The 26741-nt window shown below is 47.6% G+C and overlaps 2 protein-coding genes across 2 annotated transcripts in view; both read left to right on the forward strand.

Moving 5' to 3' along the window:
• The first annotated feature begins 2566 nt into the window (after window positions 1–2566).
• Window positions 2567–12732, forward strand: ints13 (integrator complex subunit 13). The gene is made up of 17 exons (XM_064319618.1): window positions 2567–2802; window positions 3083–3157; window positions 3757–3959; window positions 4097–4177; window positions 4587–4677; window positions 5095–5223; window positions 6995–7079; window positions 7332–7424; window positions 7717–7806; window positions 8154–8243; window positions 8985–9007; window positions 9065–9274; window positions 9516–9670; window positions 10461–10694; window positions 11094–11233; window positions 11930–12065; window positions 12446–12732. Exons 1-17 carry the CDS (start codon window positions 2578–2580, stop codon window positions 12480–12482), a joined length of 2097 nt encoding a protein of 698 aa, XP_064175688.1. The 5' UTR covers window positions 2567–2577; the 3' UTR covers window positions 12483–12732.
• A 2553-nt stretch (window positions 12733–15285) lies between these two features.
• itpr2 (inositol 1,4,5-trisphosphate receptor, type 2) overlaps window positions 15286–26741 on the forward strand; it is a 72000-nt gene continuing 60544 nt past the window's right edge. The window contains exons 1-6 of the mRNA XM_064319530.1: window positions 15286–15997; window positions 22083–22153; window positions 23970–24085; window positions 25128–25214; window positions 25915–26073; window positions 26363–26461. Coding sequence (XP_064175600.1) covers window positions 15906–15997; window positions 22083–22153; window positions 23970–24085; window positions 25128–25214; window positions 25915–26073; window positions 26363–26461 — 624 coding nt within the window. The 5' untranslated portion in view covers window positions 15286–15905. The remainder of the gene's footprint in view (window positions 15998–22082; window positions 22154–23969; window positions 24086–25127; window positions 25215–25914; window positions 26074–26362; window positions 26462–26741) is intronic.

Here is a 26741-nt window from a genome sequence, read left to right on the forward strand (position 1 = left end):
CTGTAATTTAGAACATGAACAAGTCATGATGTGGATGTACTGGATTGTAATTTAGCACATGAATGAGTCATGAATGCAAACTTCATATTGTCAGGGAGGAGAATAAAGTGCACTGTGTGCATTCAGTTTGAGGTAATTATAGATACAGGTACAGGATATAGGTAAATTAGATACTAATTTATCAAACCTTATTCTGAGAATTGTATTGCAGTTGCATCCAATGTATCCAAAAAAACATGGGAGGTGGAATCTATAATTGCAAACTGATTTTTTATATTGCTGTTGCTGTTGTTTATTGTCAGAGACAACCTCAGAATATAGCCAAATTAACAGTGCTTCTTGGAAGCCCTTCTACCCAAATGCCTAGTAAATTATAAAAACATTACAAGGACCCCACCTGCTGGCGTAAAAGGTCATTTTTCCCTTAAGTCATGCAGCATATCAGGTCCAGAACAATAAAAATGCTCGGGTGAATTGATTTGGCGTAGTTTTTTATTTATTTATTTTTTTACTGATATAAATAACAATGCATGTCTAAGTGGTTCTCAAACTCGGTCCTGGGGTGTGTGCTGGTTTTCATTCCAACCGCAACTGCAATCTCAGAATTTTAACAAGCTGTTGGAGTCCCCAGTCTTATCCAGAAAGAGCCAGTGTGGGTGCGCACACCTGATTCTACTAATCAACTGCTAGCGTCGTTGCTAAGCACCTTGATTAGTAGAATCAGGTGTGCGCACCCACACTGTCTCTTTCTGGATAAGACTGGGGACCCCAGCTCTGAAACACGAAGAGCACCTAATTAAGAAAAATAAGTTCTTGATAAGTTTATTAAAATTCTGGGATTGCAGGTTGAGGTTGGAATGAAAACCAGTACACACCCACGGTACTGAGTAAAATTGTAGCTAACTTAACTAGTGAGCCTGTCCAAAGCGGCAACTAGCTGTGTTCTGAGTGCAACTAGTTGGCATTTTGGCGCAGCTAGCTAATAGGTCTTATGGCCATTCTTAGACCCAAAGAACTACAGTTCAGTGCACACACCGCATATCGCACGCAACAGCTACGTCGCCTCACTAAACACAAAGAGACGGACGTGCGTACGTACGCATGCGCATGTTGCCCATTTTTCTGCGATAGCATACCGCCAGGAAGTCTTTACAAAGCTTGTTTTCTGTTTAACTTAGTGTACAGAAACATTCAATTCAGTCCAGATCCTTTGATACGCCAGATTAAACAAATTAGTTTTGGAATCTGTATCTTTGCATATACGGTCAAAATCTGAATTAGCCAGAGGGAAGTTGCAACTTAAAGGGTTAGACTAAACAGTGAGTTGAATGGAGCTTCAAATGTTTAGCTAGCTAGGTAGCTAATGTTAATGTTAGCTATGTAATTTTCGAGCTGTTAAGCTACTTGCTTAACATTTACTTGATTCTTAACACGATCCGGTGGTAAGTAATGGTTCCTCGATTTTATCAACTCATGTTAGATTAGTGGATGGATAAATTTGCAGTGCACTGGTGGCTAACGGCAGAAGGTTAGCGAAAAGCGAATAGATAATTTAACCAAGGATGTTGGACATTAGTTTCCTCAACCTCTCTTTGACCTGAGTTACCGATCATGCTCAATGTAGCTAGTTAGCAAGTGCACTTGTGCAACATTGCATGCGCTAAACTGTGTTATTATCAATGTTGCATTGTTCACACATCATTACATCACTAGCTAAAACTTAGTTCAATCCTTAGCGAGCAGTTCTCTACTTGTCTGTTGGTAACAGCACAGAAACCGCTATGTCATGTGCTCATTCGCTGTGGTTATTTACTAATCTTACTGTTTAACTGTAGCTAGTTAATTTAGCATTTAGTTAACAAGGTATCTAACAAGTTAACACCGAATCCTGGTGATATAATACGAATTTGTTCACGTTTTCGTAAAAATTTGATTGAAGAAATTTATTTATTTTTATTATTTATTTATTTATTTATTTATTTATTTATTTATTTATTTGACAGGGACAATACACATTGATCAACATCGGTATTATGTGATGTAAATGTGCCAGATTTAGCTAAATAAATGCAACATGAATAATTCGTGACGTTTGTTTACATTCTGGAAGCTGGTGACTGCAGTAAAATAAAAGTCTGACTATAACCAAACTCACCATGCATAATCACCTCTTCATTTGCTGTTAGTATCTACAACCCATTGTTATCAATAGGTTGAGGGGAAGGTTTTGGGGAGGGGGGGGTCCAATTTTTTTTTATAGAGGAGGAGAGTAAGATTTTGGCAGCTTCAAAATTGCACCTTCCAAAATTAGACTCAGCTGCATGCTCAAAAACAGCCATTATTCCTTGTTCCTAATGTTTCTTGAGGAAGGCTTTGTCATCTTAGATAAGGTTGTAAAATCAGTTATAACCCCTTCCAGCTCGAAGCGACCAGGCTTCAGTTTTGATAATGACACATTAAAACCTCACACGTGGGATATACTGTCCCTACAACGACACTTTTGAAGATCTCGCACCCGTTCGTATTGGACGCGCTTAATTAATCGCCAATGTTTGTTTCTCTGCAGAAAACGCGAGGATGAAGATATTCTCCTTCTCGCACAAGACCGCCTTCGTGGTGGACCACTGCCCGTACATGGCCGAGTCCTGTCGGCAGCAGGTGGAGTTCGACCTGCTGACCAAGAACCGCTCGCAGGGCGTGATCCCGCTGGCGCCCGTGTCCAAGTCGCTGTGGACCTGCGCCGTGGAGTGCTCGATGGAGTACTGCAGGATACTGTACGACATATACCCCACAAGAAAACTGGTGAGGAGGTGCGCCATTCGTTCACCAGGAAAATAATCGGCGACACGTGCGCATGCACAGATGCGCCGACAGGGGCCAGGGGCTGTTCCTATTTACACTGTTTGGAGCATTGCCCACTCTACGTCAAATGCTGAATCAAAATTTTATGTTTTAAACACCTGAGCCTAAAACACTGGGTGGGAGAATGAAGGCCTTGACGTAACAGGGTTGATGTCTCTTGTGAATGTGACGCGAGTCTCGACTCCGGCGCCGCTGACGTGTACGCCTGTCTTTCTGGAAGGTGAACTACATCGTTAGCGACTCGGAGTTCCACGTCCTCAACAGCTGGAATCAGGAAGACCAGAACACTCAAGAGGTACCGCCGACGTCCGAAATCGACATTTCTCCTGATGAGTGGGAGGCACTTTGCATTCAGCCAATGTTTGTACTCTTTGCAGTACAGTAACAAAGCGCACCCCATTCGCCAGCTAGAGCAGGGCTACCCTCCTGGAGGTCTGCCTTCCTGTAGATTTTCATTCAAACCCTGACAAAGCACACCTCATCCAGCAGCTGGAGCAGGGCTGCCCAACACTGTTCCTGGAGATCTGCCTACCTGTAGGTTTTCATTCCAACCCTAACAAAGCACACCTCATTCAAAAGCTGGAGATCTCGTTGAGCTAATTAGAAGAATCAGTCATGCCAGGTAAGGGTTGGAGTGAAAACCTACAGTATGGTAGCTTTCCAGGAACATGGTTGGGCTGCAGTGCCCTTGTACTTATAAGAATATGTCAATATCTGGAAGTAACTAAGATTTACTAGATTAATCTTCTGCCAGTAAGGTTCAATGGTTCAGACTTCCTAATAGAATCATGGTACAAATATTGTGGGTGTCTTGTACATGCGCAAGAATATTTGGGAAAATCTATTTTGGAAAATGTGTTGACCCACACCCCCTCCCCACCCCACCCTCTGCAGCTGATGTCGGCGCTGGCGGCGGTGGGGCCCCCGAACCCGCACGAGGACCCCGAGTGCTGCAGCATCCTGCACGGCCTGGTGGCGGCGGTGGAGTCGCTGTGCAAGGTGACGGAGTACCAGCAGCAGGCCCGGGCCCGGCTCATGGACACGGCCGAGCGCGTCTGCAACAGGGGCCGCATCATCTGCCTCACCAACGCCAAGAGGTAACCCGCGGCGACCGGGCGCCATAGAAACCTTTTAGACGGTTAACTTTGGTGAGGTTGTTAAGGGTTTCTCAGCGTTGTTGGCCATACGCTGACGCAGGCAACTCTGCTCTGCTCTCCCCTCTTCCCGGTGGCAGCGACACCCACGTGCGTATGCTGGAGGACTGCGTGGTGGAGACCATCCAGGAGCAGAACAAGCTGGCGGCGGGCTCCGACAGGTGAGGCTTCACTCTTGTGTTCCCATGACGTTTATCACTCGCTTTTGAGAGTCATAGTGGGGTTTCTCGAGTCTCGTGCTGGCTGGGCATAGCTGTGCGCTTACCAACAAAGTCAGCCGTTTCTTCACTGTAACTCGTAACCGGCAGCCGCCTGCGTGTTTTATTAATGAGGACGGAGACAGGCCTGCTATTGGCTCGGGAGCGCCGTCGGTCGGAGGGCAGCTGCAATGTGACCAGCTGCCGACTGAGCTGGGGGAGTGGCCAGTTGTGATGTGACTGACAGCGCCGGGGGAGTGGCCAGTTGTGATGTGACTGACAGCGCCGGGGGAGTGGCCAGTTGTGATGTGACTGACAGCGCTGGGGGAGTGGCCAGTTGTGATGTCACAAAGTGCGCGCACTGATCTTCCAGGCTCATGCAGATTCAGCAGTGCGAACTGGTCCTGATCCACACCTACCCGCTGGGAGAGGACACTCTGGTGTCGGACCGGCCCAAGAAGGAGGTAGGACTGCCAGTCTGCACGCGCAATCAGCTTTTCCCATTTGACTTCATTTCTCAACATGGAGAAGGCATTGTTAAACCACTGAAATAAAAGCCTCATGTGAGGTTGCCCCCTAATACTGAAAGTGAAGGAGGCTTCACCTCACTATCTGTTTCTACACTTATATTGATTACAAAACTACTTTAACTGGTGTGCAATACAAATGGTCAACTCAGTGTGAGGAGTATACCTAAACGTACTGTTGATTGGTTTATTATTTCCTGCTGCTCACCCACACTAATGCTCAATCAACACATGCAGCGCGTGTGATTCTATGCTGTATGGTTTGATTGCGTATTTGTATGGGAGAGGATGGTGGAGAAAGTTCTTCTGACCTGGTCTAATGGGAGCCCTTTCCCAATGCTGGGGCGGTCGTAGATCTCCCCTGTGCTGAGCAGCGAAGTGCATAGCGTGCGAGCAGGCCGCCACCTTGCCAGCAAGCTCAACATCCTGGTGCAGCAGCACTTTGACCTGGCCTCCACTACAATCACCAACATCCCAATGAAGGTACCCCCTCCCTGCCTCCACTACAATAACCAACATCCCAATGAGGGTACCCCCTACCCCTCCTCCGCAACTATCACCAACATCCCAATGAAGGTACCCCCTACCCCTCCTCCACAACTATCACCAGCATCCCAATGAAGGTACCCCCTCCCTGCCTCCACTACAATCACCAACATCCCAATGAAGTTACCCCCTACCCCTCCTCCGCAACTATCACCAACATCCCAATGAAGGTACCCCATCCCCCCTTCGGTTCTGCCCCGCCCACTCTGTCTCACTCCTCCTTTCCTCTTCCACCCTGCCCTCCTCCCATTCACTCTCACCTGAAGTTTGTTGGTTGTCTCTCTTCCCCCCCCCCCTCCTCCCCCACAACTGAAACATGCTTCATGTTGAAAATGACCTGTTGCATTACTTTTCTTTTAAACCGTGTTTTCTGTTTTGCTTAGCCCACATTAAATGTCTCTGAGCAGGTCAGTACATCTCCAGCAGCTGAGCAGAAGGAAGCAGAGGCTGCGGCCTCTCTCTCTCTGACTGTGGCACACGGCTGCTCCCTGCCCGCCCCCCCCCCCCCCCGGCTCCCAGACTCTTTCATAAAGCCATACTTCAACCGAAATTCTTGCGGGTGGCATTCCTTTGTCTTTCGATAAGACGCGCTACGCGTCCGGAGAAGAGCGTTTAGCGAGCGCTGTAGCCCGTGTGAACCCAGCCGCGCGGCGGCGCGGAACGGTTTGAAGGTTCTAGCGCCCTGCCCGCGGGCGTGTCGACCTTCGGTCGTTTCGACGCGGTCGCAGAAGCGCTCTAGCCGTTATTGGGTTGGCTGTTCGCGCAGACAGCTGAAGAGTCTTCTTTGGATGCATAGCGCATCGTATTTTTAAGGCAACAAAAAAAGGATTATTCCACTGATATCGGGTTGAATTATGGCTTTAGTCGCTGTGGTCCTGTGTGTCGTGCTGAGTAGTAGTCGGCGATCGTTCGTGTAGGTCCGAGCACCCGTCTCTCCGCCCGGCCCGTCCCCCCCTGTCCCGTCGGTAAAGACCCACCCCCACTGCTCTCTGGGTGTGCAGCACTGGCTACGTAGAGAAATAGCAGGCAGTGTGTAAATGTTCTAATATTGTCTCTCGCTTTTTTTTTTTTTTAGAAATTGAATTTGTCTTTTGTGAGAATTTTTTTTCTTCTGCTTTGTATGAGAAAGCCAGCTCGGTAGTACGAATGCAAAAGTAAATTCAAATGGGGTAGCTTTTTCGCTCGATTAAGCCCAACAAAACTGTTTTTTTTTTTGTGCGCTTATTCATTAAATTGCCCCCATAAAAATGCAAAACGAAATCGTGCGATGCCTCGAGGTTAGCCTCTGCGGTTTCTGTTCGAGCGAACGCAGAAGCTTTTTTTAACCGCTGTACAGGAAGCTTTGACCTTTCAAAGTAAAACCAGACCGCGATTGTTTTCCAGAAATTAAATATAGATGCTCAAGAGGAAATCGGGTAACAGAAGCATGGTACTAAATGTCCCCTTTATCCTCCCAGATGTTGTGCTTCTTACTAAATATCACATGCTATTACATTACATACCGATATTACACACACGTTGCAGTTTGACCCGTTCACGGTATTCTAAGGAGGTGGTGCTTTAGGAGGACTTAGGGTCTGGGAGCCGAATGTGGGTCTTCCTCCAGCCGCAGACACACTGTTGTCCCTTTGATCCAGGGTAAAAAAAGTCCGCTCTCCTCCCTGACCGATCTCTCCCCTCCTCTTCCCCCCCCCCCACCACCCCGAAGGAAGAACAGCACGCGAACACCTCGGCCAATTACGACGTAGAGCTGCTGCACCACCGAGACGCGCACATGGAGTTCATCAAGAGCGGTGCGTAGCCCCGCCCAGCGGCAGGCCGTTCGCCGAGCCTGACCCATTCCAGCGGTTGCTATTGTGGTTGGAATGAAAACCAGTGTAATGCCTGTCGCCGTTCACAAATGTGCACGTACGCTGACAGTATTTTAAAGTGTGGTCTGTCGGTCCGTAAGGCAAGTGCGACCTGTATCGGTTTGTGAGGCACGTTCGACGTGTTTCGGCATCCGGCGGCCTGTGACCCCCGACCTCCGACCTCTGACCCCACAGGAGACCTGCACCCGGCCGGCAGCACCAGCCGGGACAGCGGGCTGAAGGAGACGGTGACGCTGAAGTGGTGCACCCCTCGGACCAACAGCGTCGGTAGGCCCCCGCGACGCAGCCCGCCAAAGCTGCTCTCAATTCACCCGGGGGTCGAATACGCGTTTGTCTTGGATTCAAATGCTTTTCTGTGCTCTGTTGATCTTGCCTGGCGTAACTGAGCCTGCCAATATGACCAGAAGGCGGGGTTTGGACTTTTTGAGAGTATTTCATTGGTTCCAACACACCAGACAAGATCAGCAAAGCGTGGAAAAGGTATTTGAATCCAAGGCATGTACGTGTTTGACCCAGGTCTGGTTAAACGAATGTAACACGAGGCGATTCCCCATTTCAGAGCTGCACTACTGCACTGGAGCCTACCGAATCTCGCCAGTCGACGTTAACAGCCGGCCTTCCTCTTGCCTGACCAACTTCCTCTTGAACGGTAAGAGGCACGGACATTTTGTATTTACAGTTCAAGGGATATGAGCTCAACTGGTGCTGCTGAACTTCACGTGCATGCTATGTTTTTTTAAAAATCACTTCATACTTTATACGTTGGGGGGGGTGTAATTCTCAAGAGTTCCTGCTTTCCGTGCAAGTTAGGGGAAATGGTCCAATTTTAAAAAAAGTATAACTCATGTCAAGCAAATGCATTTATTTATTTTTTGACTCTCTGTAACCTGATGTCACTCCAAGTCTTGGCCATTTTAGGTTGGGCGTACACTACACGATAACTTTACTGCCATTGGGCCACCTAGCTGTCAATAATCTGCCCGCTCTTCTTACAAGGCCGTTCAGTGTTGCTGGAGCAGCCTCGGAAATCGGGGTCGAAGGTCATCGCCATGTCGCACCAGGTGGAATTCTGCACTGCTCTACACCGTCAGCTGAGGACCCGATCAGGTCGGCATGACGGACTCGCATCACGTAGTAGACCCACTACTGACCGCTGCTGTGCTCACTTAGACCGCTGCACTGTGACTCACTACGACCGGCTGCAGGCACAGGACGTGACTACCGCCACTGATGTGACCTCACTTACTGACCGCTGCACTGTGACCTCACTTACTGACCGCTGCACTGTGACCTCACTTACTGACCGCTGCACTGTGACCTCACTTACTGACCGCTGCACTGTGACCACACTTACTGACCGCTGCACTGTGACCTCACTTACTGACCGCTGCACTGTGACCTCACTTACTGACCGCTGCACTGACCTACTTACGACCGCTGCACTGTACCTCACTACTGACCGCTGCACTGTGACCACACTTACTGACCGCTGCACTGTGACCTCACTTACTGACCGCTGCACTGTGACCTCACTTACTGACCGCTGCACTGTGACCTCACTTACTGACCGCTGCATTGACCACTTACTGACCGCTATGTGACCTCACTTACTGACCGCTGCACTGTGACCACTCTCACTGACCACTGCACTGTGACCTCACTTACTGACCGCTGCACTGTGACCACTCTCACTAACCACTGCAGTGTGACCTCACTGACCGCTCTCACTGACCAATGTGCTTCTCTAAATGCCCCCATCTGTTGTCACAGTGGTTTGTGTTGACACTGTGGCTGTTATTTAACTGTCTTTATGCTTGTTTAAGCCAGTTTCATTGGGCGTGCTTGAGGAGGTCACATGCTCTGCCCGTGTTCCTGTGGGAGAGACCGTCCTTCTGTCCCCCGTGGAGAGACCGCTCTTAACGGGCTCCGTCTTGTCTGTTTTCCCAAAGGACTTTGGGGAGCTGATGAGGGAGAACCGGCTGACTCCCTTCCCAGAGTCCCCGGCTGCCGGGGCTGGTGGGAAGGTGCCCTTAGAAAGAGCCAAGGCCCAGCTGGAGCGGCACACCCGATACTGGCCCATGATCATCTCCCAGACCACCATCTTCAATATGCAGGCGGTGAGCCTCTGTCTCCCCCTTTCTGTCAGTGCCGGCATTGCAGCCTCTGTGCTATTAGCATGCTAAAGGCAGTGTAGTCATTAACCCACCCACTTTTGTGATGCCAGCAGTATTTCCTGAAGCAGGTCAAAGGTACAGGGTGACATGCAGTTAGTTCCGGCAACCAGGGGGAGGGGCAGCCAGAGAGTCGGCGGACAGAGAGCGGTACACACGAGGAGTAATTAGTCTCCGTTTGGTGCAGGTGGTTCCCTTGGCCAATCTGATAGTGAGAGAGAGTTTGACCGAGGACGACGTGCTGACCTGCCAGAAGACCGTGTACAACCTGGTCGACATGGAGAGAAAGAACGACCCGCTTCCTGTCTCCACCGTCGGGACCAGAGGCAAGGGGCCTAAAAGGTGACATTCAAGCGTGTGTGAAATGCTATAGTGTTTTTTTAATTTTTTTAATGTTTTATTTTATTTTTACATGTAGTATATCTCTTTCAAATGGATGATTTTGCCAGTACGGGGTGTGGAATGAAGGGGTTAAGTGTGGGTTTGGCTGGAATGAAGGGGGTAAGTGTGGGTGTGGCTGGAATTAAGGGGGTTAGTACGGGTTTGGCTGGAATTACTGGGATAAGTCTGATGGAGGTAATTCCGGGTTCTGGTGGAATGACGGGGGATAAGTCTGGGTTGGGCTGGAACGATGGGGGATAAGTCCAGGTTGGGCTGGAATGAATGGGGTAAGTCCAGGTTGGGCTGGAATGAATGGGGGTAAGTCCAGGTTGGGCTGGAATGAATGGGGGTAAGTCCAGGTTGGGCTGGAATGAGGGGGATAAGTTGTGGCTGGAATACGGGTAGTCCAGGTTGGGCTGGAATGAATGGGGGTAAGTCCAGGTTGGGCTGGAATGAATGGGGGTAAGTCCAGGTTGGGCTGGAATGAATGGGGTAAGTCCAGGTTGGGCTGGAATGAATGGGGGTAAGTCCAGGTTGGGCTGAATGAGGGGATAAGTCTGGGTTGGGCTGGAATGACGGGGGTAAGTCCAGGTTGGGCTGGAATGAATGGGGGTAAGTCCAGGTTGGGCTGGAATGACGGGGGATAAGTCTGGGTTGGGCTGGAATGAGGGGGGATAAGTCCAGGTTGGGCTGGAATGACGGGGGTAAGTCCAGGTTGGGCTGGAATGACGGGGGTAATTTTGGGTTTCAGGGACGAACAGTACCGCGCCATGTGGAATGAGCTGGAGGCCCTGGTGCGGACCCACGTGGGGGGCAGCGAGCGCCACGCCCGCGTGCTGGAGTGCGTGAGCGCCTGCCGCAGCCGCCCGCCCGAGGAGGAGGAGCGCAAGAAGAGGGGGAGGAAGAGGGAGGACAAGGAGGAGAAGCAGGAGAGGAACGGCAAGGAACCTGAGCCGGAGAAGAGCTGGCAGGAACCGGGAGAGAGGTCAGAACATTCCTCACACAATTATGACCACCATACTGCGTCATCATGTGATAACAAGAAACAAAATCATCTGTTTAGTGAAGAATGCAAATTTACAATATATTTTCTAAACCAATTATTTATAAATAAAGGCCCTGGAAACGCACACCATTATGCATTTTCAGCTCTAGATTAGAATCGAAAAGGATTAATGATGAAATATAAAATGTAACATAAAAATGTGTACTGTACATACAAAAATACCCTCTATGGTTCCTAATCGGTCTATTTTTTAAAAGGTTTTGACAAAAAATAAAAAAAATAAAAAAAACAGCATACCTCATTGCTCTTAAGGTCAACGTTTAAGAACCTCTGCTCAAAAGTGTGTGTGTGTGCATTTGCGGTTTGTTCTTCTGGCAGGCTCAAGGGGGCGCTAGAGCGTGAGAAAGAGGAGCTTGCAGAGTCGGAAGTCATCAAGGACTCCCCAGACTCCCCGGAGCCACTGAACAAGAAGCCCCGCCTGACCGTGGAGGAGAGCCAGCCCCCCGAGAAAGTCAAAGGTGCGCACCCGCCAAATACTGACCCTCACCCAAAAAAGACCCTGTTCACTGGGTTAACGCGTACAGGCCCAGCCTGCCAAATACTGAACCTGTCACAAACAAACCCTGTTCAGGATAACACATACAGGCCCAGCCTGCCAAATACTGACCCTGTTGTGAATGTCTTAGCCACAGGTTCAGACCCGGCCTGCCAAACACTGCCCCGGTTGTGAATGCCTAGCCACAGGCTCCTGCCGAAACCTAGTTTAACCCCAGGAAGCTCTTTAGCTTCTGTCTGACTGCAGTCTTTGGCGATAACAGGAGTTTTATAGGAGACCAGGGCCCGATTGGTTCTAGCAACTTTTGGCAAATGTCCTGTGTCTGCTGTTATTCTGACTTTAATCACCGTCTTCAGCTGGTGGCCTTATCGATTTACAGAGCGGGACCCAAGTAGCCCGTTTTTCTTAAATCTCTTCACAAAATGCAGGATTGTTTCAGTCTTTTTTTTTTTTTTTTTTTTACACTTGCTTTGAATTGATTTTCCACAAAAGGTTTCAGCAAGCAGGTTTGTACATTTCAGCTGTTAAGGCCTCACTGATTTGGCGTCAAAAGGATGAATCGCCTTTCAGTTGACATTGAGTGTCCGGTGAAGAACGACGTCTTAATGGTTCCAGCTGCCTTCTGGGTAATCTGTGTTGGTGCTCTCCGTGGCTGCAGGTCCCATGTCGCTGCTCACGCTGTGGACGAACAGGCTCAACACGGCCAACTCGCGCAAGCACCAGGAGTTCGCCGGGCGGGTCAACTCCGTCAACAGCAAGGCCGAGCTCTACCAGCACCTCAAAGATGAAAACGGGTCTGTGTTCTGCACTGGTTCTAGAGGAAGCTAACGGGCTTGGCGTCCGTGTCCTCTGTGTACCTGTCTAAAGGAAGCTAACGAGCTTAGCGTCCGTGTCCTCTGTGTACCTGTCTAAAGGAAGCTAACGAGCTTAGCGTCCGAGCCCTCTACCCGTCTAAAGGAAGCTAATCAGCTCATTACTGTAGAGTATTGTGCTGTAAAAGGGTATTTATTTGTGCATCATTTACATTTATTTGTGGATCGGCTACTTTTATTTGTGAAATAGTTCCATTTATTGATTTATTTTTGAGACAATAACGCCCCCCATAGCGTTGCGTGTTTTGTCGAGCTTGCGGTGGTTGTCGGGTAACTTTCCTCCCGTCTGATTTTTCCGGCAGAATGGAGACGTCGGAAAACGGGAAAACCAACAGGTGACGCAGTTTTCCCCGTCCGCCGCCTCCCGCTCGCCAGCGCCGCTGGGAAAGCTGCGTCTGCGTGACCGTCACAGGAAACACTTCACGATCCAGCGGCGTTTCTTCCCTCATACTTTTAATCTCCGTGCTGTACCGTCCGCCGGGCACGTCAGCAAGATCGAGCCGTAGCTTTTTAAGACATTTTTTTAACACGCTTATGTTTATACTGATGAATTTCGATATTCTGAGAAATAAAATGAATTCTGTCTGTGCTTCTGCGATCTGTCCTTTTTTTCCCCAATTATATTTCTGACGCAAAGTTCTACGAACGCAAATTTTGCGCAGCACATTTTGCTTTAACATTCAAGCTGGGCCGTAACGTATCATCATATGAAATTACTTCAGCGACACAGTATGGATGGAGCAGCTGATGCTAAACTGATGAAAAGATGATGGTGAAAGGTACACTTTGTACGTAGACCATGAAGATTTTCGATTGAACACTTCGCTCGGAGCTTGTGGTGACGTAATGGTTAAAATAACTGTTTTCCTGTTGCTTTGCTCCGTGATGGTAGTCTTAGCATTTTCGTGTTTCCTGTCGTAAGAGAGCTTGCAATAGAACTGTAACGCAGAGCACAGAGTAGTGTAGCCTCTAATGTTATCTGACAAGGCCAAACTCGTTGCTTGCCTTGCGCTTCCTGTTACTAAATCTGGCGTTGCTGCCCACAATGAACTGGGCGCAGTTGACTTAAACTGAAGAATACTTGTCACCGAACTCCTCTGTTCGAGTTGCGAGTTGGTAGGAAATAGGCTCTCCAGTCTAGACTGAGTAGTTTTTGAGTTTCCCGCTTCCAGCTGTGAAGTCATGGAGGCCTGCAGCTGGAATTGCGGCGCTGTAGTCAGAAATGCTTCGTTTACAGATTGCGATGATGAGGTGATGCTGCTTCGCGGCACGGACGCAGTGGGGCAGCTGGACGGTCTCTCCGAGGCCTGGCCCCGATTGGCCCAGGCCAGCAGCAGCACCAGAGGCAGGAGGAGGGTGGGGGGGGTTTACAAAGAAATATACTGTATTACTGAATGAGTGTGAAAATGGCAGTTGCCACATCTATAACATTTTCCCGATATAAATTTGTTGAACCAAAAAACTGTTCGTCTACACAAAAATACCTAATTCAAGTTTGTGGCAGTTTTGGTGTTGGCGCACAAAGTGTGTACACAGGAATTACACAGCCCGGTTTGACCTTTGACCCAACTGCAGGCATGTACATTAACAGCCTAAGCCAGCGTGAATCTTACGACCTCTCCCCAAAAATCAAACCGAAAAACTGGTGCTGAAAGACTGATGACTCATTAAACCTTCCTGCTACCCTGAGTAGACCGCCACCTTGGATCTGTATCCAAGCTGCAGGTCCAATACACACAATACACTGTATTTGCTTTGTCCTCTCCCCACCACACAATACTCTGCATTCGCTGTGTTCTCCACCGCCACACAATACTCTGTATTTGCTGTGTCCTCTGCCCTTCTGATTGAAGTTTGTGGATTGGGAGGTTTTATGGTATTTTGCACATGACTGAAGTCTACTGGATAACTCCTAATCAGAGTGCTAAAATTAGATGCTGTGTTAATATTCATTAACGCTAAGGTCCTGGCTGCCATCGTGGACAGGAAACGCCAAAAAAAACGTCAAACGACACTGCACTCAGCAGGACATTTTATCTACTAATAATGCAAAAAAAAAAAAAAGTCAGTGGTTTTATTTTTGTTCCATTCTCAGCCATCACAAATGGCCATATTTTAACCATTCCTCAGAGATGGTGTAGGGTTGCAGATGTAATGAGCCAGTTGTCTGGGATGAATGTTAACGGTCATTAGGTTTTAAAAGCTATGCAAGAGTATCATAGCGAAACTGCAGGCCCACCCATTTCTACAACTCGACCCGATATATTTATACTGGAGTGTTCATTTATTTAGACCTCTCATTTACTAAACATGTAAGACTTTTAAAAACATGTATCAGTTGCTAAGCTTTGATCGTGACAGCCATGTCCCATTTGGTTAACGTATGATATATTTATGTAAACACAACATTTACAGCTGTTTAAAATATTTTCTCCATGTGCGAAACTTTGAAATTGGTTAAGTGTTTGTGCAAAGCTTCTAATAGATCTGTGGATATATGAACCTTTGTTTAAATGTTTGAAATGTTATTAAAAAGTTTAACAGTACACCAACAGCTTATAGGTGAGTACAAATACATGAAAAGACTACGCCTTCTACATAAAGGCTGTAGAAGGTTTATTCAGCTCCTGTTTTTAGAAACAAATGTGACTTTACTTGTTCTGGGGTTTGTCCTAAATGCAAACAAAACAGTAACTCGACGCCAGGAGTCACATCAGGAATGCCAATAGCATTCTAATCTGGCGAGAGCTAATATACTTAAAAATGGTTTAGCGCTTCCTAACTTCTTCCATGTCAATAATGAGGCATGGAGAATTATTCGATATGTGCGATTCGTTATTTGTTTGCTACTTTATTTTCTGACCGTTTCCCTAAGTTTTATCATTAAGTTCTCTAAAAACCCCGTTTTAAATACATTGTTATTGTTTCGATTGCTGTTACTTCGTTGTTGCCTAACATACGTTAAGTTGGTTTGCAAATTCAGTTAATTGTTTTAGCTTGTTCTGTACGTTTTAGATAAATAAACAATAGATGCATAAATAAAGGATTAAAGAAGGAAAAAACAGAAAGCTAGTTTTGACTTTGAAACGAGGCTGATTGTGACACCTGTTCACTATTAAGGGGGATGGTTCAGTACGTACAGATTTAACCAGTTCGACAACCGTTACGCGCAGAACAGCAAAAGTCTGGATGCAAACTTCTAAAATGTTTGTGTTCACATTTCGTTTACATTCTATAAATTGTATATAGTTCTTTTTGATTTTTTTGCTGCTTGAAGCAGTGGTATGTTGGAAAACCTTTGATAGGCTAATTTATTAACCATTTACCGAAGTACGCGTAGCTTGCCCCGGCAGTCTCGTGCAACTTCCTTCACTACAGGCGAAGGCTCATTTAACCCGGGCGAGGCTGTCTCCTCCCAGCGCGTGAATGAAGTGCCGAATCTTGAGCGTCTGTTCGAGGCTCAGGAAGGAGTTGGACACATGAATTGAAACGATATACTGCAGACGCTAATCGAAGGCTGCGGTCCTCTCTCGGTGACGCCATCGTTTTTTTCTCCCCCAGCGCGGCACCTAGGCTACTAAACATGCTTTTCCGTTTCGGAGGTCGACTTTTCTGAACTTGAGGGAGGAACCCGAAGCGCAGGAAATATCGAAGACACGCTGCAACGATTCTGTGCGGTCAGCTTTGCCAAGCTGCATACTTCACCCAGAGTTTATGTGTCTCTCTAGCCTGGGAGTCAAACTGGAGAAAATCTGACAAAACATGTCTGATCACAGATCCAGTTTTCTTCACATCGGTGACATAGTTTCCCTCTATGCGGAAGGAACGGTGAATGGCTTCATTAGCACTTTGGGGTAGGTATCTTCGCTGCCTAATTAAGAACAAACAAATCTGTTTTCAGTAGCATTTGTGACATTGTTTAATTGTACAGACACACTGATACACGAGTCCAATCGAATTTGAACGAAAACGCCGTTTCGTTTGTGAAGAGAGGGCGCATTCACATTGCCTGTTGCACGAAGTAGGAAGTAATTTAAAGTTGTTGAAAGGCCTTCTGCTGACAACTGCACTGAGGTGGGGAAACTGTACTGCGTCCGGGTAAACAGATTGCATTTTTATGCAAAACATTTAGCTAACTGCAGTGCAAAGCCTCTGCGAGTATATCCTCCGAGTTCAAACATGTCTAATTTACATAAACAAATGCTGTTGAGTTGTCCATTAACTGGATTTAGCCGGGCCACCAGGTTTATCATCCCTTAGCAACGAACAATTAATTATCTTACTACCAAGGGCTGTTCAACAGTGGCCAGGGAGTTGATTTGCCATTTGGAAACAACGCGGAGTGGCGAAACAGTCCAAGCTCTACGCTGGAATTCTGCAGTCATTTCTAAGCGAAATGTGTAAGTCTTTGAAATAGAAGCAATATTGCAGTTTGATTGCAGCAGCCTCGTTTCTGAGTATACGTGTGTGCGTCCAATAAATATTGTTTAGTTAGGTCCAGTCATGACAAGTTGAGCAAAGTCATTCTGCCATTGCAAAAAAACATAAACGACATTGTCAATATCTCAGTCAAATTTGACAAACAAAGGCTGTGGCCTTCTACCCTGGAAATTATACTTGTATTGAAAATTAAGTTGGGGCATTTCCTTGTCGATCAGTGCCATGGACTATAGTAAAGCCTGTCTGTAGCCTTGGCAGAAGGTGACTGCTGTGTTTATAAAATTGCATTCCTCACCTCTAGTGATGGGGGATAAACCATATTTACATTTATGAAATATTTTTGAGCGAAATGGCAGTCATCGCAGCCAAGCGGTATGTTTTTTCTTATATCGCACCGGATGCATAGTGAGCCAAAAAAAACCTCAGAAGCAGATTAAATGCTTCTGGGAAGAAAATCACCACCGCTCCTGTCTCCTGCGGGTTGGTCTGACAGCCAATCAGCAGCAAGACCATGCATGTGATCAATAAAAACGCATCCCATGGAAGTTTCATGGCGGTGCTTCTGATTGGCTGTCATATCTACACCCGGTATATAGGATTGTGGCCTGAGAAGTTCGGAGGTATGATTAAAGCCAGCCAATAGACCCAATCGTTATTGTGCTCTAAAACTGTGATGATTATTACGTTTTAATGCCCAGCCCTTCTCACTTTGCTTTTGGGGCCGGGAACGTCTAGTTTGGGTCCAGTGCCCGGCTTGTGGAAGTGTGTCCCGGGTCGGTTATGTTGTCGCTGGCTGAATGGAAAGCAGGTGTGTTTGGAAAAAACTGGCTTCAGAAAGGCAAGCAGTCCTGTAACTCATTAACCCCGGGCATGAGCTCGACCCGCAGTCCAGCCTTATCTCAGCTGGAGCCAGTCTGCGCAGCAAGCGGGCGACCGCTTCAGTGTTCTGAATCTTATGACCGCTTGCAAAAAAAAAAAAACATTTCAAAACGCCGTTCAAGGCAGTCGTTTGACGACGAGCGCTGGAATATTGTGTGTTTCGTGTGGAATTTTGAATATTTGGTCAAAGTGTAAAAAAACTAATGCTTCTAGTGCTCTTGGATCATTTTTACATTTATGGGGGCATTGGAGGGCTTTGGGGGGGGGGGGGGGGGGGTTCTGAGTGCTGATAGGAGGAGAAGTGGGGACAGTCTGAAGAGGTCGGTCTTCAGTCCACAACAGAAGACTGCTGTGTCATTGTAACTTTGGGGGGGGGGGGGGGAGAGTCTGTCACCCCAGAGGTTGCGATACAGAGAAACCAGAGCCGGGATGTGCGGTTTCACCAGCCAGTTTCACTGTCTTACCAGACAACTGCATATGTAGAATGCAAGCAGGCGCCTCCAAGTGACGGGTGGTCAACCCGCCAAAGCGTCTGGTGGAGTAGAATAGACTTAACGCACCGGCCCACAGATAACGTTTTTACCCGAGTTCAGCTGGCGGCCGGTGTTAGTTTCCCACCCCGCTTCAAAGCGGCTCGGCGGCTAGGCGGAGCCGATAGCTCTCTGCCCCGGGGGCCAGTGATTGGTTTCCTAGTTCTGGTTCTCTAGTTCCAGAGGAACGGCTTTGCATTCGGGGCGTGCTGCGGCAGGTCGCGAGATCAGACGAGGCCCCTGACGTGACGGCGCCTGAGAGGGCTGTGCTGGAGTCGGGTGGCCCCACACTCTGCACTCTGTATTGTTAGCTGCTGAGGTTTAGTTGGGAGTATCCGTGAATAAAAACGCATGGGGCCGAAGTAGGTTCGCTTCTTTTCACAGTAAACATATGAGCAGCAGCTTTAGCCCATCTGCTGAGGGCTGAGTCACAGTGGAAAACAAGACCAGGCCAAAACCCAGTGTATGGCTGGACCTAACGCACTTCATCCGGCCGACCAATGGTGTAACTCCATAACTCGGCCGACCAATGGTGTAACTTCATCGCTCACTCGCTCAGTCACTCACTCAGTCAGTCACAGACATTTGCGTTTGTAGGGCTGGCCCCCGCTGTTGCGGTCCAGCCAAAAAACAGCAGACCCCGTGGCCCCCCCAGGGCCGGGGATGCGGACCCCCCCCCTGCCCCCCGTGCCGATTGTTGGCTGCGCGTAAACACCGTCCTGGAAAAGCAAACGGGATCGGAGCTGGTTTTGTCCGCGAAGTCGGTCAAAGTTTGGCGGCTTTTCGTCTGGCCTTCGGGGGCAGTGAGCGGAGCAGGTCTGCCGAACTCGGTCTCGATCCTCGCACCCCGCCCGGCTTTCTCCGTCCCACCGCCTCGGGCGGCTCGCTCTCCCCCTCCCCGGTCGCTTCGCACCGTGACGACGCCTGCAGGCGCTGATTCCTGCCTCTCGCCCACTGCATGCTGGGATAGGCTCCAGCCCCTTGTGACCCTGACCAGGAATAAGTGGGTATAGCTAATGGATGGATGGAGTAACTAAAGTAAATACAGTGCTGTGAAAAAGTATTTTCCCCCTTTTCTGATTATTATTGTGTATTTGTCACACTGAATATTTTCAGACAGAATTTTTGACAAAATGTAATGTTAGGCAAAGGGAACCTGAATAAACACAAAATGCATTTTTAAAATTGTTATTCATTTGTTTGATGAAAGTTATGAAACACCCTTGTCACCCATGTGAAAAAGTTACCTCCCCCTTAGTTACTCAACCAAACAATTAACCTGATTCATTTGATAATTAAATTCAGCTGATTGAACAGCTGGCCCTGTCTCCTCTCCCCTCTGCCCAGCCTGCCCTCACCCTTCTCCCCTCTCCCCTCTCTCTCAGCATCACTCTTTTATGAGCTCCACTGAGAAGTTTATATTCCACATTTCCTGTTGTCCAGATTTTTGCACTTGATACGCATCCTATTAGCCTCTATTGTTTCTCCTTTAGACGCGGACTGGATGCCGTTAAGGAAGGGGGGGCCCAATTAAGTGGCGGACAATGCGCGCCTTTGTTTTGGCCGCGAAATTAGCGCTTCCTGCCGCCGTTCGCTTACCTCGCCCTGCTTTTGAATACAATCACCGGCGTAGTTTAGCTACCGTTTTGAATAGAAAGGTCTGACAATCTTTGGGGCGGAAAAAAAGGACTACCTTTCCCAGAATGCAAGGACAGAACTTTCGTAATCTCAGAGAAGGTCGTGATAAGATATCATGAACTAAACTTCCTCTGGCAAAAATAGGCCCTGACACGAGCTGTCGTGGACACAAGGACACGGTCCCGCTTTCTCTCCCGGTACAAGCTGAAGCTTGCCCTGGACCAGGAGACTAGGAGCAGCTTAGTTTCTGTACTGTCAACTCTTATTCCATTTGTTCCTAAGATAATGTGGCGGTCTACCTAACCTGCTCATACTCTCCATTTAATGTGGCGGTCTACCTAACCTGCTCATACTCTCCATTTAATGGTTAACGCTAGTCTACCTAACTGTCATATACTGCTCTCTTTAATGTGGCGGTCTACCTAACCTGCTCATACTCTCCATTTAATGTGGCAGTCTACCTAACCTGCTTATACTCTCCATTTAATGTGGCAGTCTACCTAACATGCTCATACTCTCCATTTAATGTGGCGGTCTACCTAACCTGCTGGGGTGATTTAACTCATTGTCCAGTGTTCGATAGCGTTTCTAGTTGTACGATAAGGAGCAGAGGCGTTTAAGGAAGTAGAGACGTCGGGTCTTGCAGTTGTGCGATAAGGGCGTATATCAACGTGCACTGTGAGGTGTAGTGAAGGGGACGCGAGTGAGAGTGTGCTTATCTGGGAGGTGTAGGTGTAGGTATAGGTCTAGGTGTAGGTGACTGTGGCTTCAGGCTAGGCTTCCCTGCTCTGTGCTCAAAGCAGTGTTTCCTCTGCTTGTGGATGGAGGCCCTGGAGGGCCATTCCATACATAAATATGGAATAAGTAAATTGGTTGTGTTGTCAATTGAAAATACAAATTATAGTTATAATAATAATAATTATCATTTTTACCATGCCCACATGTTCCTCACAAGTTAGTTAGTAGCTACTGTGTGTTAGTCATACATAATTGGACAGTGCTAAACATTGCCGTTTAATTAAAGCGTGTGATGTCATCGGCAGCTATGAAAGGAGAGAGAGTGCGTCTGCACTGTACTGAACTCGTAGTGGAGGTTACATCAACAAGCTCCGATGATGAATACTGCTGGGTGCTTCACATTGAGGAGAAATGGGGGGGGGGTGTCATTAAAATGCATTCTGTGAATCCCCTGCCCCCCCCTTGGATATCAGAACTAAGCAATGTTCTCGCTGTGTGAGAGAGAGTTTGTTTGTTTTTTGGTTCAGGAAGTGTTCTTCTTCGAACGGCCACCTGCAGTTTATCAATAAATACAGCGTATCGGGTAATGCTGTGGCAACTGAACATGCAGCCCAACGTTCAGCGCCTTGTTAAGATGCGCAGTATAATTACAGCCCTTAACGAGCTCTTCTGTGTCCAGAATTGTGGTGTGGTACTGCACTGTATGGTTCTCCTCCTTATTCTGTATTTAAAGCATTTGGAATGCGGTTGAGGTGAGCCCGTGTGTTGGGACCTGCCTGTCAGTCAAAAGCAGTGCGTGCGGGGGGAGGTGCGACTGCTTCGGGGCACGTGGGTATTTTTTGCAGCGACGTTTGCATGTTTGGCTCTAGCAGAAGCTCTTTCCTGTTTGTTCGGTGTTCGGTGTTGCTCATCTGGCGTAGCCGTGACGACAGAGGCGCAACTGGCCACTCTGGTTTGGGTGCAAAGAGACGTCCGGGTAGCTTTCTGCAGCTCCCTCTCAAGGAAAGAGATTTTTGTCGCGAAACACAGCGCAGGTCCTTTAGTCTATCCGCAAAGTCAGCAGACACCGGTTCCTTAGTTCCCAGCCCGGCGCCGCCAATCGCCGCCTTGATTTGAACCAGTTTAGGCTCCGTTCCGAACTCTCGGAACGTCAGTGGTTCAAACAGACGTGGTAAGTCAGTCGGGACTGAAGTCAAATAGCCCTACGGACGGAAAGTGTAGCGGTTTGCACAAAACCCGAGGACCCGAGGCACCGCTCTAGCAAGTGGGTGTGTGGGCTCCACATTCCGGACTGTTCCGGAACGTTCCGGACCGAGGCCATTAAAAACCACGAGGAGCGCCCTGCACCAGGACTCCAGAAGACGCCGATGGTGTTTTGGACCCAGGGCAGGGTTTCCTCACTGGGAAAACAGTCAGAATTAGTTCTCTCTCCAGTTGACCTGGCTGTCATTTCAAGCAGAGCTTAAAAAAAAACAAAAAACAACTATACAGCAAAACCCTGCCCCTAACCCCAAACAGCATCGTTCTGACATTATTATTAAAAATGAAACCTAAATGAAGAACTACAACATATGAACCATGCGTGCAGTTTTAGCACGTGCCTGTAGCGTACCTTAAACTGGAAACCTCTTTTAGGTAGTGACGTATGCATGGATCTTGGGTGTGTCCCGCCACTTTAAATTTCTAACCGATTATAACTGTTTTCTTCGTCTAGGTTGGTGGACGACCGCTGCGTGGTGCAGCCGGACGCCGGGGACCTGGCCAACCCTCCCAAAAAGTTCAGAGGTGAGCAAGACGGGGCGTCGCCGGCGGTTGCCGATGGTGCGGGCTGCTTCACTGTAGGAGGGAGTTCCAGCGTTGGGGGGGGGTCTCAAACACGATTGGTTGTTACAAATGGGGCGGTGGAAAAAGAAAGAAACAAAAAAAACAGGGATGTTAATTGGCAGAAAAATAGCCATTGGAAAATAGCCGTATTAAAAAAACTTAATTCTGCCCTTAATAAAGAAACAAATATGACTTAAGACTTCTGTACGGTGATACACATTAAATGAAGCAGCTGTCCATTGATGAGGATTGATTTATTTTCGTGATTAGGGTTGGTAATGATGATCCTGCTGTGTGGATGATGACTGCTTAGCAGCTGTGTTGGGCAAGATATTGGCACTGTTTTTAAGTGACGGCGGGGTCCATAAGTGCAGGTTTGAGCTTGGCTGCACCCCGGGGAAAAACCCACTGGGGTTTCGTCCCGTTCGAACCCGCGGCCGGCTCCGTGGCCCGGGCTCGGGGTGGAGGCAGTGCCTCTGGGGTGAGACCAGGCCCGGAAAGGCCCGGAATCCACCCCGGCAGCACTGCGGCACCGCGTGTCCTTGGCTCCCTTGTTGCCCCCGTTTTACAGCTTCCTGGAGCGGCGCCGGCCTATGAAAGGGGGCTTTGTGTGAGGTTTTTATATAGGTGCGCTGCGTGGCACACATCTAGGCCTGGAAATGTGCCATTCCAGGCACGTACGGATCTGTGGGAGAACTCTTCTCAGCGGCCAGAAGAGCTAGCTTTTGAGTTTCTCAACTTTTTGTTTGTAAATGAAACCAAACTTTTTGTTGAGGAAACTCAAGCCCTCTGATCATGAGTACTGCTGCTAACAGTTACCGGCTAGCCTTTTTTTTTTCCCCCTGCACTTTCAATGTACAATTTTGGTTGTTTCAGTGTTAGCCGTTTTAGCTTTTTTAGCTGCTGAGCAGTTGCCAGCAGCATGGCCTCTGTTTGCAGTCGGATTAGGGCAACGTGGGTCTACATGTTCGCATTGAGCAGGCTCTCTTATCCAGAGGTACTTACGATTGTGTACAAAGGTGTGGGCCCTGGTAAGAGCATGTGTTGCAAAGAATCTGTAAGTGAACAGAACCTGGCTGCTGGTAAGAAGTTAAACATGACACCTTTCTGCACAAGTTAACGCTTCTTTCATAATAATAACAATAATAATAATAATTATGATAATAAATGACAAGGTTGAAAATGTTCATGACATAGTGCAATATATTTAGCATCTGGTTTCATAACTTGTTTCTTTTGCTACAGGAGAAAGTTGAAGTCAGCCAAGATCAGCTCACCCTCTTGAACTGCTTTCTAGATAACAATTTATTATTATTATGATAATTGCTTGATGGCAAACATTGGTTTTGGAATATAGTTACATAATATTGTGATGGGTGAAGTAATAACCATGACTCAATGAAATAGATGCATATCCTGTATAACACTACTTGTGTTTGTAAGTAGCTAACATGAACTCCTTGAATAATAATTAACCCTTTAGATCCTAATAGAATTCTACTTCTGCCCATTTCAGTAATTTTCAAAATAAGGAGGATTTTTACCAATAATTTAGCAAAATTATAAACAACTCAATAATGAAACACAAGGTTTAATTGCAGGTTATATTTATTTTTGTTATGGTGTGATTCAGAGGAGATTGTGGCCATTCCAAACGGGCAGAACAGGGGAGTTTGAGCTCAATTAAGGAACCTGTACGCATTCCCTGTGCAAAGAAACTTCACCTGTCCTTGTGTCCTGAAGTGTCCTTCTTTTTTCATTTTTTTTATTTCACCAGACTGCCTGTTCAAGGTCTGCCCTATGAACAGATACTCTGCACAGAAGCAGTTCTGGAAGGCTAAGCAAGGAAAACAGGGCAACAACACCGAGGAAGACCTGCTGAAGAAGCTACAGGTGGGTCGTTTGTGTGTACCAACCAGTCGAAGTCTCTACAAAGATGTCCTGTTATGGTCTGTTACACTCTGTGTATCTCCTGGCCGGTCGTAGTCCCCACAAAGATGTCCTGTTATGGACCCCCCCTACGCACTGTCTCGCAGTTTCCTCCAGAGTGTCCTGGTGTGGTGAGTTCAGAGAGTGTGTGTGTGTGTGTGTGTGCGTGCGGTGTTGAGCGATATGAAATCCCGCTTCTCACTCACGAGGGTGTGTAGCCGCTCCACACCCTCTCTCAACACCCTCCCCCACTGCCCCGCCCTGCTCGAAAACCGCTCCAAGAAAAATAGGGTGTCGCCTCCAAATTCTTTCTCACATGCTGGATAAATCTGTGGTTTTTGTAGGCCTACACCAACACTAAATGCAATAATGGAATTTTCTCCAATGGAAAAAAACTAAAAACATTAGCGTCCATATTTTGTCTACATTTCTTAATTATCGTTTTGAAAAATATATCTTTACAACTGACATTGTCCTCAACGCAAGCATTTGTTTTTTAATAAAAATTCCCGGACGTATCAACAGCATAATATTAAAGCGTTTTCGGAAACCATGAGTGAAACGTCTTGCTTCGTTGGGTAACTATCTTTGTTGGGACGTTTTCACGAAATCCCAGACTGCACGCTGTCGTGCCAGAGCTGACTGTGTCATTAGAGCTCCCTGCCTCTCATATGCTCTGCATGAGTCCCACAATGCACTTGGACCCTTGTTTTAAATAGAGAATGCGTGTGCCCACTGGATTCTCTCTGGCTAATCACTGCCCCTTAATATTGTGGTCATCTGTTAGCTGCACAGTGTGCTAATGGTTTAAATGGATTTGGCGGTTGATGGCCTTGCATCATTTTTTATTTTTGTCTTTTCTAGTCTTGTCTGTCTGTTCTGTTTTATGAAGCATGCTGAGCACACCAAATCGGAAACATTATTCTTCAGTCCTGATATACTGGTTTGATATTGCATTGTGGGAAAAATCATGTGACCATCTGACCAATTCACACATTCTTACCAGCATGCAGCAAAACTGGAGCAGAAGCAGAATGATACAGAGAACAAGAAACTGCTGGGAGAAGTGGTCAAATACAGCAACGTCATTCAGGTAACCCACACCTGTACTACGGCAACATCATTCAGGTAACCCACACCTGTGCTATGGTAACATCATTCAGGTAACCCACACCTGTACTATGGTAACATCATTCAGGTAACCCACACCTGTACCACAGCAACATCATTCAGGTAACCCACACCTGTACTATGGTAACATCATTCAGGTAACCCACACCTGTACCACAGCAACATCATTCGGGTATCCCACACCTGTACCACAGCAACATCACACTTGACGTACATTTTTTGGTATTTATTTTGTGGATTCTTCAATGCAGATGCACTTTAGTGTTGCATTATAATATTTTCTATACTATAATGCTGGAACAGAGCCTTATTTTTGTTAAAATCATTGTATTTTTCAGTGTTTTTACTGATTTAAATTTCCTTCCCTTTTTGTCAAGGTACTTATTTGATCATAGATTTAGTTTTCACTGTGGTGCATAATACTACTTTTTACCAATAGAGGATGCTGTTTACAACATAAATAGTCATTTGTTACGTTTAGCATTTAAGATCTCAATGTTTGTTTGGGGTAAAATATGTTATGAAAGTCAGTTTAAATCTAAATTTATACAAGTTGTACCTCTAGTGAGGAGGAGGAAGTGCTCCTTTTGGAACTGAGCCTTGCGCTCTGCCCCTTCCTTCTGAACACGTGTTTTGGTTGCTTCCCCCCCCCCCCCTTGCAGTTGCTTCACATCAAGAGCAACAAGTTCCTGACGGTGAACAAGCGGCTCCCGGCGCTGCTGGAGAAGAACGCCATGCGCGTGTCCCTGGACGCGGCCGGGAACGAGGGCTCCTGGTTCTACATCCAGCCCTTCTGGAAGCTGCGCAGCGAGGGGGACAATGTGGGTTACACAGCCTGCTAGAGGGGGACCGCTTGGGTGCCCGTTAGGGAGGGAAACCTGACTGTGTGTGTGTGGTGTTGGTACAGGAGGACCTGTCCTTAAACCTGGTTGTTTGTCTTAGGGGGAACTCGCTGTGTGTGTTGGGTCCCCGTTAGGGAGGGAAACCTGACTCTGGGTGTGTGTGTGTGTGTGAAACAGGAAGTGACCTCGTTCCTGGTCTGTCTGTTCCTCCTGCTTATCCGCGGTGATGTCTGCTCTTGTGCGGCCTCGCTGCCTCTCTGTTCTCCAGGTGGTGGTCGGGGACAAGGTGGTGCTGATGCCTGTGAACGCCGGGCAGCCGCTCCACGCCAGCAACATCGAGCTGCTGGACAACGCCGGATGCAAGGAGGTGAGTGGCTCCTCCCCACTACAGCCTCTGTCCTGATTGGCTCTCCTACCCGCCTCTCTCAGCTGCACCTGATGCAGCCTCAGTCCTGATTGGCTCTGGAGTGTGCAGTCTTCTGGTGGCTTCAAGATTTTTTTAATGGAAAATTTTCTGAATTTTTTTTGAAAGGTTTTCATGATGAACCGAGTTTGTGGATTATGTAATGGAGAATGGATTGTGTGAACTTTAGCTCTGAACCTTTCCAGCTGTTGTGCAGTTTAAAAGTCGCTGAGGCTGGAGGCTA

The sequence above is a fragment of the Anguilla rostrata genome, chromosome 19 (assembly GCF_018555375.3).
Source record: "Anguilla rostrata isolate EN2019 chromosome 19, ASM1855537v3, whole genome shotgun sequence".
NCBI lineage: Eukaryota > Metazoa > Chordata > Actinopteri > Anguilliformes > Anguillidae > Anguilla > Anguilla rostrata.